Here is a 15,090-nt window from a genome sequence, read left to right as displayed (position 1 = left end):
AGGGCATCAGATCTCATTACAGATGGTTGTGAGCCACCATGTAGTTGCTGGGACTTGAATTCAGGTCCTCTGGAAGAAGCAGTTGGTGTTCTTAACCACTGAACCATCTCTCCAGCCCTATTTACTTATTTTTTTAAGAGCTTTGGGTAGACCTCTGTCCCCATTGTAGCCACCCCATTCATTTTCCAAAGAGCATAAAATTATGTCTCTTTTAGGTGTTCCTAGCTATTCTGACCACAGAGGGGTCACTAGCAAACTACCCCTCCTTGGCTTACTTTGCCTTCACTGTGAAGGGCAGGAAGACAAAACCAGGGCTAAACAGCGTGCTGCTTGTTCAGTATGTCTTACATGCACTGGTGGGATTTGAACCTTGACCCTAGACTTTGAAAGCAAGTTGCATTTTGGAATGAGTTTGATACAGGCTACCTGATATCTCTGTTTTAGTCTGATTCAAATCACGTCTCAAGCTTTTGAAGTATAGATTACATGTGGACTAGCTACACTATCAGAGGAGGCATCGAAGCTGGAATGTTGCCTTTGTACCCTGTGGCGATGGCTGTGCGGGAGCTGGTGGCTGCCCACAGCAGGGCCAGGAGGGCCCCCATTTCCCTCTGTTCCCCTGTGTTCTCGTCTCTTCCCTCAGCCCCACCTCCAGCCATACTTTCTGCTCAGCTCATTGACCTGGGTATTTGCTTGTCACGTCAGTATCATGGCCGTGCTGGACAGTGGCTGACTGCCTCTGATCTGAACTCTGACTTCCCACTCTCCTTGGTTTTCTTCTCTTTCCTCTTGGGTACCCCTTGATCACCTCTTTATTTCAGCTGGAGGTTTTCATATGACTTTGATGATCCAGTCTCTTCAGGCGACCAAGTCTGTATCGCAGCCCTGGGCACGCTCTCCTAAGCAGAGCCCTTTGTTCCTTTCCTGGGCACCCTCTCCTAGGCAGAGCCCTTTGTTCCTTTCCTTCCCCACCTGGTGCAGGGCTGGACGCTTTCTGTTCACCCTCTGCATCTCCTCTCCCTTTTTCTGTCTGATGAGACGTGTGCACCGCATCAGATCCGGCCTCCTTGGAGTTACGGTAGCCAGGAGCACATGCCGGAGATGAAAGAGGACAGAGTATTTATCCCAAGGCCTGGGTTGATGGGATCCTCAGGCTTGGTGGCCCAGAGTTACAGTTCCAAGCTTCTGGAAGGTAACCTTCCCCAGACAGCCCTGACAACCCTGTGGTCTGGTCACGGCCCCCTCCGTGCTGGCCCTAGAGCATAGGTTACAGAGTCCATGCTGGTCTCCACCTTCCTCCTTGATTCCCTATCTCTGCTCCCTGGGCCGTGCTAATTCAGTATGCCGATTACTCTATGCATTCTAGATCCACACAGCTATAATTCCAAACTTAAGTAACCCTCTTCTTCACTTCGTCCCTTTTTCTCCAATTCTAACCCTTTCCTTCCCAGCGGTCTATAGACTACCACAACCTGCCTGTTGAAGCCAGAATCCTTGGGTTCACACTTGATCCATCTTTCCTTCGTTTCTTAGAAACAGCCCCTCCTCTACCACTTCCTGCCGACGTCCAGCCTCCAGCCTCCGGCCTCTCAGCTGAAGTCCCCCTCACCCCCCTCTCGCTGGTTCCCCTGCTTCATTTGTTTTCCTGACATCTGTTCTTCACACAGGAACCAGAATGATTCTTTTAAAATGCCTTCGGATTACATCGCTATATTAGTATTTGTTTTCTTCTGAGCTATTTTGTGATCTTCCTGGCTTAGCCTCTGAAGCGCTGAGATTGTGTGTGTGCAGGGGCTGAGGTGGTAAAATCTCAGTAAGTAAAACCCTTGCTGTCAAGCCTCAAGGCCTGAGTTTAGTCCCTGGATCACAGGTAGTTGAAAGAGAGAACCGACTCCCATAAGCTGGCCTCTGACCTCAGTAGTCATACTATGGCATGCATGCAAACAAACAGCAAGAGTGGAAAAGAAAGGCTCTCTAGTATCTTGTCACTGCACTTGAATTTAAGTCTTTCTGTCACCATGGTCCGACCAGGGTTAGTTGGTTTCTGCATGTAGCCTTGTTCAGAAGTGTTCCCATGTATTTTTCTGACAGACTTCTCTGAATTCTAATCCTAATGTCTCTTCTCCCAGTATAAAATGGCCTTCACCCTCACTCTGATTTTAGCCACTGGGTTTGGTTGAATGCTCTCGGGCTTGTCTGCATCTGACATCTCGTGTGCATATCTGTGCTGATAATTACAGTAGCAGCTTCATGGGAGCAGAGACCACATCCACCCACTCGCATCCTGGAAGAGTGCTGGTGTGGATAGGAGATGCTTGCAGGCAGTTGTTTAGTGACTTAGCAAACAAACCTGATTGGTGAGAAACACTGGGCTCTCTTAGGCCCTGTTGGCTGCTCAGATTAAAGAGCTCATCTCGAGGGGACAGGAATGGCAGGGATGTATAGAAGGATGGACCGATCAGTGAGGATGCAGAACCTGAAGGTGAGTTTCTAACTCCAAAGCAGACATGGGTGGTACCTGGTTCGCTTAGAGTTCAGCATTAGCTGACAGTGCTTGAGTAGGGAGTGAGTGTCTTTTATAAGTTAGGAGACCCTGCTCGCTAGAGACTGTGTGGATGCAGAGACTGGTAAACCTCTGCATTACCAAGAATTTGAGCACATCATCTTGGTTAGTTGTCAGAGAATTTGAAATGAGGTAAGCAAACCAGGGATTATCCCACCTAGGAAGTATGTCAAGGCCACTCCACTGTTTTGGCCCAGTGGTAGGGCCTCGGCCTGGATCTCCTGCTCACACCACACCACACCACACCACACCACACCACACCACACCACACCACACCACACCACACCACAAGACCGTGTATATGCTGGTCAGACTAGACAGTATGTACCCATTGGTAATCTACGGCAGGAATGCCTCAGGCCTTTCTTCTTTAACCTCAGATCCTCTCATTCCCAGGCAAGAGATGTGAACTCTGTGATGACGGCTACTTTGGAGACCCTCTGGGCAGCAATGGGCCTGTGAGACTGTGCCGCCCGTGCCAGTGTAACGACAACATAGACCCCAACGCGGTTGGCAACTGCAACCGCCTGACGGGCGAGTGCCTGAAGTGCATCTATAACACGGCTGGTTTCTACTGCGACCGGTGCAAGGAAGGGTTTTTCGGAAATCCCCTGGCTCCCAATCCAGCCGACAAATGCAAAGGTTAGTCACTGGCCAGACTCAGTCACGCCCACACCTCGATGTACAGATCCACAGTGGGGTCTCTCTCAGTACTTACAGAAGTTTTCGAGAATGCAGTGTGAACCACTTCTTGCAGAACTTAAAATTGCTACACTCCATCAAAAACGTAAAACAGGAGAATTAATTTAGTATGCTTAACAATGTAGCCAGTGTTTTATTGCTTACTATTATGCAGGTAATCATCTGTTAAAAACCATTAATAAGATGGTTCTTTTCTCACCCTATGTTTACAAGGGCAATGTGTTTTAATTGCTAGCACATCTCTGTTCAGACTGCCAAGACAAGACTCTCTGCCGTATCGGCTTCTGTGTGAGACAACACAGGCCTAGAGAACCTGGTCCAGTGCCTTAGGTTTTACTGCTCTCCCTGGAGATTTGCATCTGTTGCTTTCTCTGTCTCCCCACCCTAGCCTGCGCCTGCAATCCCTACGGGACAGTGCAGCAACAGAGCAGCTGTAACCCGGTGACCGGACAGTGCCAGTGTCTGCCTCATGTGTCTGGCCGCGACTGCGGTACTTGTGACCCTGGCTACTACAACCTGCAGAGCGGGCAAGGCTGCGAGAGGTGAGACTTGAGTCTGTGTAAAGTGATCCTTGTTGTCTTTGTCTTAAGAAGTACATCTTTCCAAGCTACTCTAAGCAGCTGGCTTGAGGTTGCTTAGGAATTGTTTCCAGTGTCTTATGCAGGAAAGGCGCTGTGTAAATAGGGGACAGAAGGGATAGATAGCATAGTGGCAGTTCTGATGTGTCAGACACTAATTCTTTTTTTTTTTTTAAGATTTATTTATTTTATTTATGTGAATACAATGTAGCTGTCTTCAGACACACCAGAAGAGGGCATCCCATCCTATTACAGATGGTTGTGAGCCACCATGGGGTTGCTGGGAATTGAACTCAGGACCTCTGGAGGAGCAGTCAGTGCTCTTAACTGCTGAGCCATCTCTCCAGCCCTCAGACATTTCAAAATGCAGATTGCAAGGTTTCTTCTGAGACAGACTCATCAGGGCTGCAGCCTGGGAGTCTGTCCAGTTCTCTGTCAGTAGGGTTTAGTGTGGACCTAAGGGAACAACCCCTAACATTCTGATGAGTCGTCCTTAGCGTGCTGTCTTCCAGATGAGAATGTTGCCCACTCTCTGCCCCTCCTACCCTAGAAACATCTTGTGCTTCTCCTCAGGTGTGACTGCCATGCTTTGGGTTCCACCAATGGGCAGTGTGACATCCGCACCGGGCAGTGTGAGTGCCAGCCTGGCATCACCGGCCAGCACTGTGAGCGCTGTGAGACCAACCACTTTGGGTTTGGACCTGAAGGCTGCAAACGTAAGACATGGTGACTTGCAGTGCAGTGTCTCCCATGCCAGTTAGTGCGTTACAGGCCTGATAGCCTCTGTGGCCACGAAAGAAACCTCCTGTGACTATCAGAAAACTCTGGAGATCGAGGGCCTTTGGTTCCTCTGGTACCACCCTGTTGATGTCTCCTTTTCTAGTTTTTTTATACTTATTTCTCCTTGTAATTTTGTTTTCTAAAGAAAAAAAAATCCCCCCTGAAGCACTGAGCGTGTCCACTCTGCTTATTAAGGCTTCCTGACTACCTCGGCTCTGCAGATAAAGAAGCAGCCGTGGCTCTGCTCGGCCGCTATTGGCTTGCTTCGGCTCCACCCTTGGAGCCCATTTGGTTTGGTTGCATATAAACATCTGCTTCTCCTTGGCATAAACACTTGCCTGGAAATCAGAACAGTTTGGATTTTTTTGCTTTCTGAATTCCTTCATTTCTTGTGTGGAATGTAGAAATTCCAAAGAGAAAACAAACTGTAAAGAAGCGCAGGAAGTGTTAGGTTAGCATTTGGGTTTTCTTATTTCTTAGAGAAATTTAAAGATGAAAGTAGAGAGGAGTCCCAGAAGCATATGAGAAAGAGCGCTACATCATTTAATATACTGTGTGTGTTCTCTGTGTAGCTCAGGCTGACCTCACTTCCCCTTCCTCTACCTCCCAGAGACATATTCTCTACCATGCCTGACATTCGTGTAATTTTTATACCACATTGAGGTCATGTGCCCCAAGGGATTGCTGAGGTGACTCAGTTGATAAAGTGCTTGCCATTCGAGCAGGAGAGCCTGAGTTCAGATCCCCAGCACCCATATAAAAAGGCAGGTGTGTATCTGTAACGAGGCCGAGGCAGGTAGATCCCTGGAGCTCACTGGCCAGCAGCTCGGGTTGAGATGCAAGTCTCAAAATATAAGGGAGATCTAGGCACAGTGGCACACACCTTTAATGCTGACACAGCAGCTCTTTAGAGACCTGGACCTAATTCCAGGTAAAGGTAGGCAGAGCTCTTGTGAGTTTGAAGCCATCCCGGTCTCCATAGTGAGTTCCAGGCCAACCAGGGCTGCATAATGAGACTCTGTCTCAAAAATACACACACACAAAAATAAACAACAGAAATTAGGTAAACGGTGGTAGAGATGAACAGATACCCAGTGTTGACCTCTGACCTTTGTAAGCATATACATGCACATGTATGCACACATGCCACATGCTGCCCATATTACTTCACAACCTAGTTTTCCTTTTAAAATGTCTATCTTGCCTGCTACATGGACTTAGCTATTTAAAAGTCTCATAAGTGAATTTTTCATAAGTACACATGATGATGGTACAGTCAGTCCGAGTTAAAATGGGAATTGTCTCCTCATTCCTTAGCTTGTGACTGTCACCATGAAGGATCCCTTTCACTCCAGTGTAAAGAGGACGGCCGTTGTGAATGCAGGGAAGGCTTTGTGGGCAATCGCTGTGACCAGTGTGAAGAGAACTATTTCTACAATCGGTCCTGGCCTGGCTGCCAGGAGTGTCCGGCTTGTTACCGACTGGTGAAGGATAAGGTAAGCTGTCAGTAGGGCATTCACTCATTCATTCATTCATTTGTTCGTTCATTCACTCATTCCTTCAGCAGACATGAAGTAGAAACTCAAGTCTACTCTAAGCTCCAGAGAAGAAATGGTAGACACCTTGAACTTGCTCTCTCTTCTCAGAGGTGTATGTTCTAGTGAGGGGGGAGTGGCCAGAACCGCATACATAGGAGAACTACTGAGAAAAGTGCCTGAAGGGAAGGAATAGGTACTAACAAACCATGGGAAACTGCAGAGCCTCTGTAAGGAAACTCTCGTGATTCGAGATCCGAAGGATAAAGAGGCGGGAGCCGTGTGAGGGGGAGTGAGGCAGGCAAGCGCCTGGAACCTGGAAGCTGCCCAGACCCTGCCCTGGGAGGAACTTTGTCTGTGGCAGGTCATATAGGACTATGTTGACTTTAAGTGGGGAGTTTCGGGGACTATTTCCAAATTCAGTAGAGATGTACAGAAGTCCTTTACGAGGAGTGTTGTGACTGCTGTGTGAAGAGGGATTGTTAGGGATGGGATGAGGGGGAAGACCCTTGCATGGACAACATAAATATGTGTGTTGAGAGACCAGGACACGGAAAAAAGAAGAAGAATCAGGAACTGTCCTTAAGGTTGTTGTTTAATGTTGCTGGCGATGGTTTTAAGTCCCCAGGGAAATCAGATTCTCGAGTTCGGTTTGAGATGCCTAGCAGAGATCTAAACAATGCTCAGGGGAGAGGTCAGTACTGGAGAACTGTCAGTAGGCTGTGTGTACAGGAAGAATGGTACCAAGAGCTTGCCGTGGAAGCCAGAGAAACTGCCTGTGCTGTCTGTGTGAGCATGCAGACCTCCCTCTGCACAGAGCTCCAGTTTCCTGCAGTGTGCACAGCCAATCTCTCCCCCCTCCTTAGGTTGCTGAGCATCGAGTGAAACTCCAGGAGTTAGAGAGCCTCATCGCCAACCTTGGCACTGGGGATGACATGGTGACAGATCAAGCCTTTGAGGACAGACTTAAGGAAGCAGAAAGGGAGGTGACAGACCTTCTCCGTGAGGCTCAGGAAGTCAAAGGTATCGTGATCAAAACCTGTGTGACCTGGTGATCTCAGTTCTAATTTGTATAGTTTCATAAATTCTCAGGGCTTTGGCTTGTTTGTTTGTTGTTTTCTAGACAGGGTTTCTCTGTATATATAGCCCTGGCTGTCCTGGAACTCACTCTGACTGACCACAACTCAGAGATCCTCCTGCCTCTGCCTCCCAAGTGCTGTCCTTATTCTAAACTAGGCTTTTCCCCCTAAACTTAGGCGAACTCTTTTCTGCAATTATTAAGTGCCTGTAGTAAGCCTCGTCCTGAGCTCAGTGCCAGTGGTGAGAAGCTGGGTAAACCCTCCTCCTGTTTGCAGGATGCTCTCCATTATGGGACAAGTGTGCTCCCAGATGCACATAATAAATGTTCATTAAAAATTAGCAAGCATGGGACAGTAGTAACCAACTTCTCTTTGAGTATGTATGTATGTATGTATGTATGTATGTATGTATGTATGTATCCATTTGGAGTTACCTAGAAAAGTCAGCCTGTCCAAGAATATAGATCAGAAACTAAGTATGTTGCCTTTTCTCTTCATATAGATATCACTAATGTATAGAATTTTGATTTTTTTTTATGATTATTGAAGTAGGAAAGGAAGTGACTGGACATATTCGTTATGGCTAGTTGTTTTTTTTTTTTTTTTTAATGAGAGTCCACATGGGACATTTTTAGATATTGAAAAGCATAAAATAACAGTGACTTATTTTAATGTTAGATGCTTCTATGTATTTATTTGGGGTTGCTTGTGTATATCATTGTAAGTGGTGAACACTGCAAGGGACACCCTGCCCATTTACGACGTTCATTTCGTCAGCCACTTTAGCACGTGGTTTTCCACTAACATGCTTTATTAAAACAGCAAATCCACACACTGTTTGCTGTATACACAGTATCATGAGGTTGGCTATAGTCTGACATGTGGGGCTAACCAGGATGTGATAGAAAGCTCTGGGCCAATACCACCAGCATACAGGAGCAGGCCCAGGGCCAAAGAAGGGCAGCAAGTCTGGGCACCGTCATTCTACGCAACTTGGCATAGCTGCACCACTACTGGCAGCGTCCTCTGGCCACAGAAACCACATATTTCCTGTGCCCACACAGGTGGGTCGGCTGGCTGTGGCTCCACCACACTTCTTTGCATTACCTGCAAGCTGGAAGGACAGTGGGTTCTTGCTTCTCCGAGACCTGGAAGCCTCTCATAGGCTGAAGTGCCTTTCTGAGGCTCCTCATTTGTGCAAGTTCCCCGCTGACCTTTCCTGCTTAGGTTCCAACTAACCGAGAATGAAAATGCCTTCATAATGAATGCTTTGGCTTTTAGACTGGAAATACTCAGTTGTAGTTGAGATGTACTTATACTGTAGGCTTGGGAGAAGGTTATATGGAATGGTGCAGTGCTAGCAGGTAGACATTGGAGTTGAAGGACAATTGACCTGAACCTCCCAGCGAGCATCTCTGTTGTCCTCTCTGTGCCATTCTAGAGAACTGGACCTTGAGGAGTGGCAGTTGGGATCTAAAGCGGGCACGCTGCTTTAACAACAGTGGCTGATATTTTTCTGTTCTAAACTTGGTTTTATTTTCATAGTTTCTGAAAATTCTCTATATTTTCAAAGAACTGTGCACGGTGTCCTCTAAGCAGGACCCAGTGTGCAGTTAGGCATGGTTTCTTCAGGATGTCACTGTGCACGAGTGTTTCAGAACCTTACTGTCAAGTTGCTGTTTTCCAAACACGTTTTAATTGATCCTATCTTGGAACTTTCATATTTTTACACTCCTTATAAAATTTAGATTTTACACAGCATCATACTGAAATAAAAAAATGCTCAATTTTTAAAAATTAAGTTCATTTTAAGTGCTCTATTGGACATAAAAGTACACATATATTCACAGAATGATAATATTTTGATATGTGTGCATATATGCATAGCCCAAATTTTAAGTCAGGATAAACATTTAGCTCCTCAAATATTTGTTACTTCTTTATGGTGAAAACTGTCAAAACCCTTTCTTCAGACTTTTTAAAATGAATAGTGTTGATTATCAGTTGCCCCAGTTACTGTTCAGTAGCACACCAGAACTTCATAGACTTGCCTAACTTACTGTCCATCTCCCACCATCCCTCACCATCTGTCACCATCCTCTGCCATCTTCCACCATCCCCCCCACCATCCCCTACCATCCCTCACCATCCCCCACCTCCATTCCCCCACCATCCCTACCATGTCCCCGACCCCCCACCATCCCCTACCATCCCTCACCATCCCCTACCATTCCCACCTTCCCCCCCTCCACTCCCCCACCATCGCTCACCATCCCCTGCCTTCTGCTGCTGTAATCACACTGTATGTTTGATAGCTTTACCACTGTATTGTTGATATCAGCTTCCACATCTGGGTGAGGTCATGAGGCACTTTTCACTCTGTGTGACTTATTTCACCTGCCCCATCTGTGTAGTTGCAAATGACAGGATTTGATTCCCTTCTGAGGTTGAACAGTATCTCTGTGTTTCCGTGCTGTTTCGTTAACCACTGATGGTAGATGCTTTCACTGCTTGCCTATTGACGAGACTGCAGTGGTCTTTGACTTTTCCCTGGAATGTGTCTGTAGCGTTGGAACTCCTGGATCATGCTTTAGTTTGGGGAACCCCCTCCTGTTCTCCATCATAGCCGCACTATCGCACACTTCTACCAGCCGTGTGCAGGGTTTGCTGGTCTCCGCCCTCAGCAGAGCTTCATCTGTTCCATCTCTTTGACAGTAGCCATGCTGACTGAGCTCTCACTGAGCTTTTTTTTCTTTTTTTTTGGGGGGGGGGGATTGGTTTTTTCAAGACAGGGTTTCTCTGTGAAGCCCTGGCTGTCCTGAAACTCATTCTGTAGACCAGGCTGGCCTTGAACTCAGAAATCCACCTGCCTCTGCCTCCCAAGTGCTGGGATTAAAGGCGTGCACCACCACTGCCCGGCTCTCACTGAGCTTTTGACTTGAATTTCCTGGTGGTTGATGCCATTAAGACATCTCTCACATCCCTGTTTTTCGTCTGTGTGTCTTCTTTTGAGAAATGTCTGTTTTTGTGTGTTGTCCATTAACTCCCCCCGCCACAACTCACACACACTCACACTCACTCTCACACACAGACACACTCAAACACATACCACACACACCACACACACACTCACACACACACGTGCATACACACACACACACTCACTCACTCACATAGACACACACACACACACACACACACACACCGTTTTGATAATGAGCTTTAAAGTTGTTAAGTGCTTCCAGTCTCACGGTACTTACTTTCTCCCAGTCTGTGGTTGTCCCTGCTACTCTTGATGTTCCCTTTGCTGTGTAGCCCTCCAGTTTGATGTAATTGAATTTGTCCAGTTTCGCTTTTATTTCCTGTGTTTTTGGGGTCTTGTCCAAAAAAGGATCCTTGCCAATTCCAGTGTCCTGAAGCATTTTTTTCCTTTGAGTGATTTCTTTATTTCAGACCTTCTGTTCTAGTATTCAGTTCATTTGAGGTGGTTTTTTTTCTGACTGGTGGAGCTAAAGGTCCAGTTCCACCTTCGTGTGGTCATTTTCCATTCCTGTTTCCTGGCTGTCCTTTCACTGGTGCGTGTTTTTAGCAACTCTTTTGAAAGCTGCCTGGCTGCAGATGTGTGGATTTATTTCTAGGCTCTTTTTCTGTTCCCAGAACTAGTCAATTTGAATAGAACTTGAATTTTTTTCTATATTAATAAAACCTCATGACATGTGAGAATTTAAAACTGGCAAGCTTTATATTTGCACAGGTTTATATTTATCGGTTGATTTATTAGGACCCCAGTGTGAGGTTTAAAAAGAATGGAATAGTAAAATTCAACTATGTAGAAGCAGAGATCCAATTGAAAATTGCATACATTATTGGGACAGAGGTGAGGTGGGAGAGGAGCAAAAAGTATAGTTTAAAGAACAGAGAAGTTGAGTTTGCCACACTTCCCAAGTTTGTTGGTGGGCAGTTTTGTTTGTTTGCTTCTCGGTTTTGTTTCATTCTCAGGATTTTGTCTTGATTCATGTCAGGTTTTACTTTGTATCCCAGGCTGAGTGGGAGCTCCCCTGTAGACCAGACTGGCCTGGAACACGCAGAGAGAGAGCCACCTGCCTCAGCCTTCTGAGTGCTGGGATTAAAGGCCTGCACCATTCCTGGTGTCTGCTTCAAATGTCCTTTTTAATAGTTAGTGTTAGGCTTTTAGTACTTAGCAGTGTTTTAACAGTATGTAGTTGTGGTTAAATATGGCAGGTGTCATAGTATAATGATCAGTTTTACTTTTCTTCATCAAGCATCTGCATGCTTGATTGTGCTTTGCTGACTATTGTATAAGATTGTGGAGCCAGTAATGGGTAGAAAAGGGACTCAGAGTCACCCGAGACATTCAGTGCAGTGGGGCAGGCAGCAATGAAAGCTTGATGTGGTACAATAGAAGTTAGGGGAAATGTGTCTAAAAGATGCTGCTGAGGATATTAAAGATACAGTGCCACAGCTTCACATAGACGGCATAACCCCTCAGATCATTTATAGACTGTCTCTGCAATGCTCTTCCAGATGTAGATCAAAATCTGATGGATCGCCTTCAGAGAGTAAATAGCAGCCTGCATAGCCAAATTAGCCGACTGCAGAATATCCGGAATACTATCGAAGAGACCGGGATCTTGGCTGAGCGAGCACGGTCCCGAGTGGAGAGTACAGAGCAGCTGATTGAGATCGCCTCCAGGGAGCTCGAGAAAGCAAAAATGGCTGCCGCCAATGTGGTGAGGGAGTCTGAAGTTCTGGTGGGTTGGTGGGACCTTGGGTAATGGTGGATTGGAGTGTTGTGCGCATTGCCATCCTCCTACCTGGCACTCCAGAGCACGAGAGCCATGCTGCTCATGGTTATTGGGGCAGTCGCTTTTCTCCTTGCTGTGGCAAAGTGAACGGAAACAGGGTAAGACAGGAGAGGTCTGTTTGGTTCCTCGGCGTGGGCAAAGGACTGAGGCAGCTGTTGGTAGGGACAGAAGTACGTGGTGACTTCTCATACAGCAGGCAGGTCTAGAAGCCAAGAATGGGACAGAAGCAGAACAGTCTATACCCCTAAAGGCCTGTCCCAGTGACCCACCTTCTGAGGTTCCTGCCCCGGTGACCCACCTTCTGAGGTTCCTGTCCCGGTGACCCACCTTCTGAGGTTCCTGTCCTGGTGACCCACCTTCTGAGGTTCCTGTCCCGGTGACCCACCTTCTGAGGTTCCTGTCCCAGTGACCCACCTTCTGAGGTTCCTGTCCCGGTGACCCACCTTCTGAGGTTCCTGTCCCGGTGACCCACCTTCTGAGGTTCCCTAGCTTCTCCTAAATGGGGACCAGGTGTTCAACTACAGGAGCCTGAGGAGGTCACTTCAGGTTCAGACTTCAGCGATTGTCCCAAAACAGAACTGGATAAAAACTGAGAGATGTCTAGGCTCTTTCTCTTACTTGCCTCTTCCGCAGCATTCAAAATAAAAATAATTCCCAGCCAAAGGTGTCAATCAGAGGTAAAGATCTCTGAAAATAAGAAAAAGCATTTTTTGCACAAGAGTTGGAACAAAAATTTAGTGTTAATACTTGCCTTATGGAACTTAAATAATTCAGTCTTTTGAAAATAAGTGTTTTGTTTCCTCTTCAGTCAATCACTCAGCCAGAGTCTACAGGGGAGCCAAACAACATGACCCTCTTGGCAGAAGAAGCCCGAAAGCTTGCAGAGCGGTAAGCTGCAGTGTGCTTCATGGTTCAGGCACAGCACTTCAGCTGAGACTTCCATATTGCCCTGTCCCCTCCCACGGCTACTTTCCATTGAGGTTTACCCACTCTGAAATGTTACCAGATATGCATGCTCTTTTTCTTCCACTTCAAAATTAGAGTGTTTACCTTAAGTATTAGAATATAATAGTTTAAAACAAAACTATACTTATATAGTTCACAGATCATAATTTTTATATTTTTTAACTTTAAAGTGGTAAATTTTATAGATTTCTAAGACACTCAATAGAACTTATTAATTTAAAATTTTCCATTAGTTTTCCAACAGATATTCAACTTTGAGACCTCAATAGAAAACACTAACTCATTACACATTTGAATGTCAGCCAAAGGACACTGACCCTTTCATTCCCGATTTGTTTGGGTTTTATACTTTTAAATTGGTTATAAGATAACTTCTTTGGAAGGCTTTAAATTGCAGGAGGAATCAAATTTTTAAAAATATTTTCTAAAATGGCAAGGATGTTGAGAGCAAGCATCTGTGTATGAAGCCCCAGTAGAGAAGACTCAGTAGACTTCAGTAGTATGGAGCACAGAAGGAAGCCTGATACAGATGTGAGACGTGTAGATCCTGCCCAGAGCAGCCTGGTCTCACAGGTTCTAGGTTATGTTGATCTTAGCAGGGTTTTTTCTCTTCTGGTAAGGGTAAACATATGAGCCATTGACTTTGCAGAACGTTCATGGTTCATAGCTGGACTTTCTTACTAAAGGAAGATAGCTGAAAACGTGGAGCCTCCCAAGCAAACTCGGTCTTGAGGGTTGACTGATCTGGTGGGCTTTTAATGCAAAGACTTAGGATGAAAGTTTCTTAGGCCAAGGGGAATGGCCACGTACGGGGTGCCACAGTTCAACACGAAATGGTAGAGGCAGAACATCCATTAGCATTGCTACCCAGCTAAGATGTATTGCTTGGCTGGAGTGCCTGTCGATATGTTCCTTGCTATTTGGTATTGCTTTTTCTGCCGGTAACGAGGGAGCATAAGAAAAGTCCAAACAGAGAGGCTCTGCAGAGACTATGCAGGAACTGTGTAGAAACTGTGCAGTAATTGTGTAGATCTGTAGACCAGAAGACTTTATGATAAATATCAGGCCCAAGGTTTATGTTGCTGACTACACACATGGTTTTGTAAATTACTTGTGTTCCAAAGTTAGTTGCCTGCTTCCTTCTATCCCCTCCCTGTGCTCTGAGATATCTTTACTTCCTACCTCATCTGGCCTGGAACTCCAATCCTCCTGCCTCGGTGCTAGGGTTATGGGCAGAAGCTACCACAGCACACCCAATCAAAAATCAGTTTTTCTAAGAAAATACACATTTGTCCCTGTAGAGTTTTGTGCCACTGATTTTCTTAGAAAATACTCTTTTCTCAGTTACAGATGCTTTTTGTAAATGGAGCTGCCCAAAATGATTGTGAAGCTCCAAATGGGACTTTGCAGTGTTCCTAGATCTCTGTCCATATTAGGATGTGTAAATATAACAAAGTGTTACCTAAACGTTGCTTCTTTCCCTACTGAACAGTCTGTTTCATGTCTATTGTTTATCTTTCCTCCTACATGTACAGTCATAAACAGGAAGCCGATGACATTGTACGAGTGGCAAAGACAGCCAACGAGACTTCAGCTGAGGCATATAATCTGCTTTTGAGGACCCTGGCAGGAGAAAATCAAACTGCGCTGGAGATTGAAGAACTTAACCGGAAGTGAGTGTAATTGGAAAGTGGCTCGCGGTCCTGTTCTGCGAAGAATCAAGTGCTGTGGATTTGGGGGATATCCTCTTGCATATGAGGTTTCTCAGCGCTGTGGATTTGGGGTTACGCTCATGTGCATGAGGTCCATCGTGCTTTCAGAGTGGTAGTGTGATTGGGGAGGGGATGTCCAGCCACACCAAGCTCCGTAGCTGCTCAGGATGGTAACCAGCCTAGCCATGCACTTAAGAGTCTTCATTTATGGAAACTGGAGAGAGGAAATTCCAGTGCAGTGGAGAAAGTGTGCTGAGCTGCCAACCTTTACCTGGGCCTAAAGGGAGAATGTGCAGACTGAATAACCCTATCTAGAAGCTTAGGGACCAGAAGTGTTTGGGACTTGAGA

The 15,090-nt window shown here is 46.1% G+C and overlaps 1 protein-coding gene across 1 annotated transcript in view; it reads left to right on the top strand.

Annotated features, from left to right (window-relative positions):
* Positions 1–15,090, top strand: part of Lamc1 (laminin, gamma 1) — a 113,865-nt gene that overhangs the window by 86,351 nt on the left and 12,424 nt on the right. The window contains exons 14-21 of the mRNA NM_010683.2: positions 2,960–3,205; positions 3,654–3,807; positions 4,417–4,559; positions 5,941–6,119; positions 7,025–7,181; positions 11,783–11,988; positions 12,872–12,951; positions 14,565–14,702. Coding sequence (NP_034813.2) covers positions 2,960–3,205; positions 3,654–3,807; positions 4,417–4,559; positions 5,941–6,119; positions 7,025–7,181; positions 11,783–11,988; positions 12,872–12,951; positions 14,565–14,702 — 1,303 coding nt within the window. The remainder of the gene's footprint in view (positions 1–2,959; positions 3,206–3,653; positions 3,808–4,416; positions 4,560–5,940; positions 6,120–7,024; positions 7,182–11,782; positions 11,989–12,871; positions 12,952–14,564; positions 14,703–15,090) is intronic.

Source organism: Mus musculus, chromosome 1 (genome assembly GCF_000001635.26).
Source record: "Mus musculus strain C57BL/6J chromosome 1, GRCm38.p6 C57BL/6J".
NCBI classification, from domain to species: Eukaryota; Metazoa; Chordata; class Mammalia; order Rodentia; family Muridae; genus Mus; species Mus musculus.
This window is presented reverse-complemented; position numbering and strand designations above follow the sequence as displayed.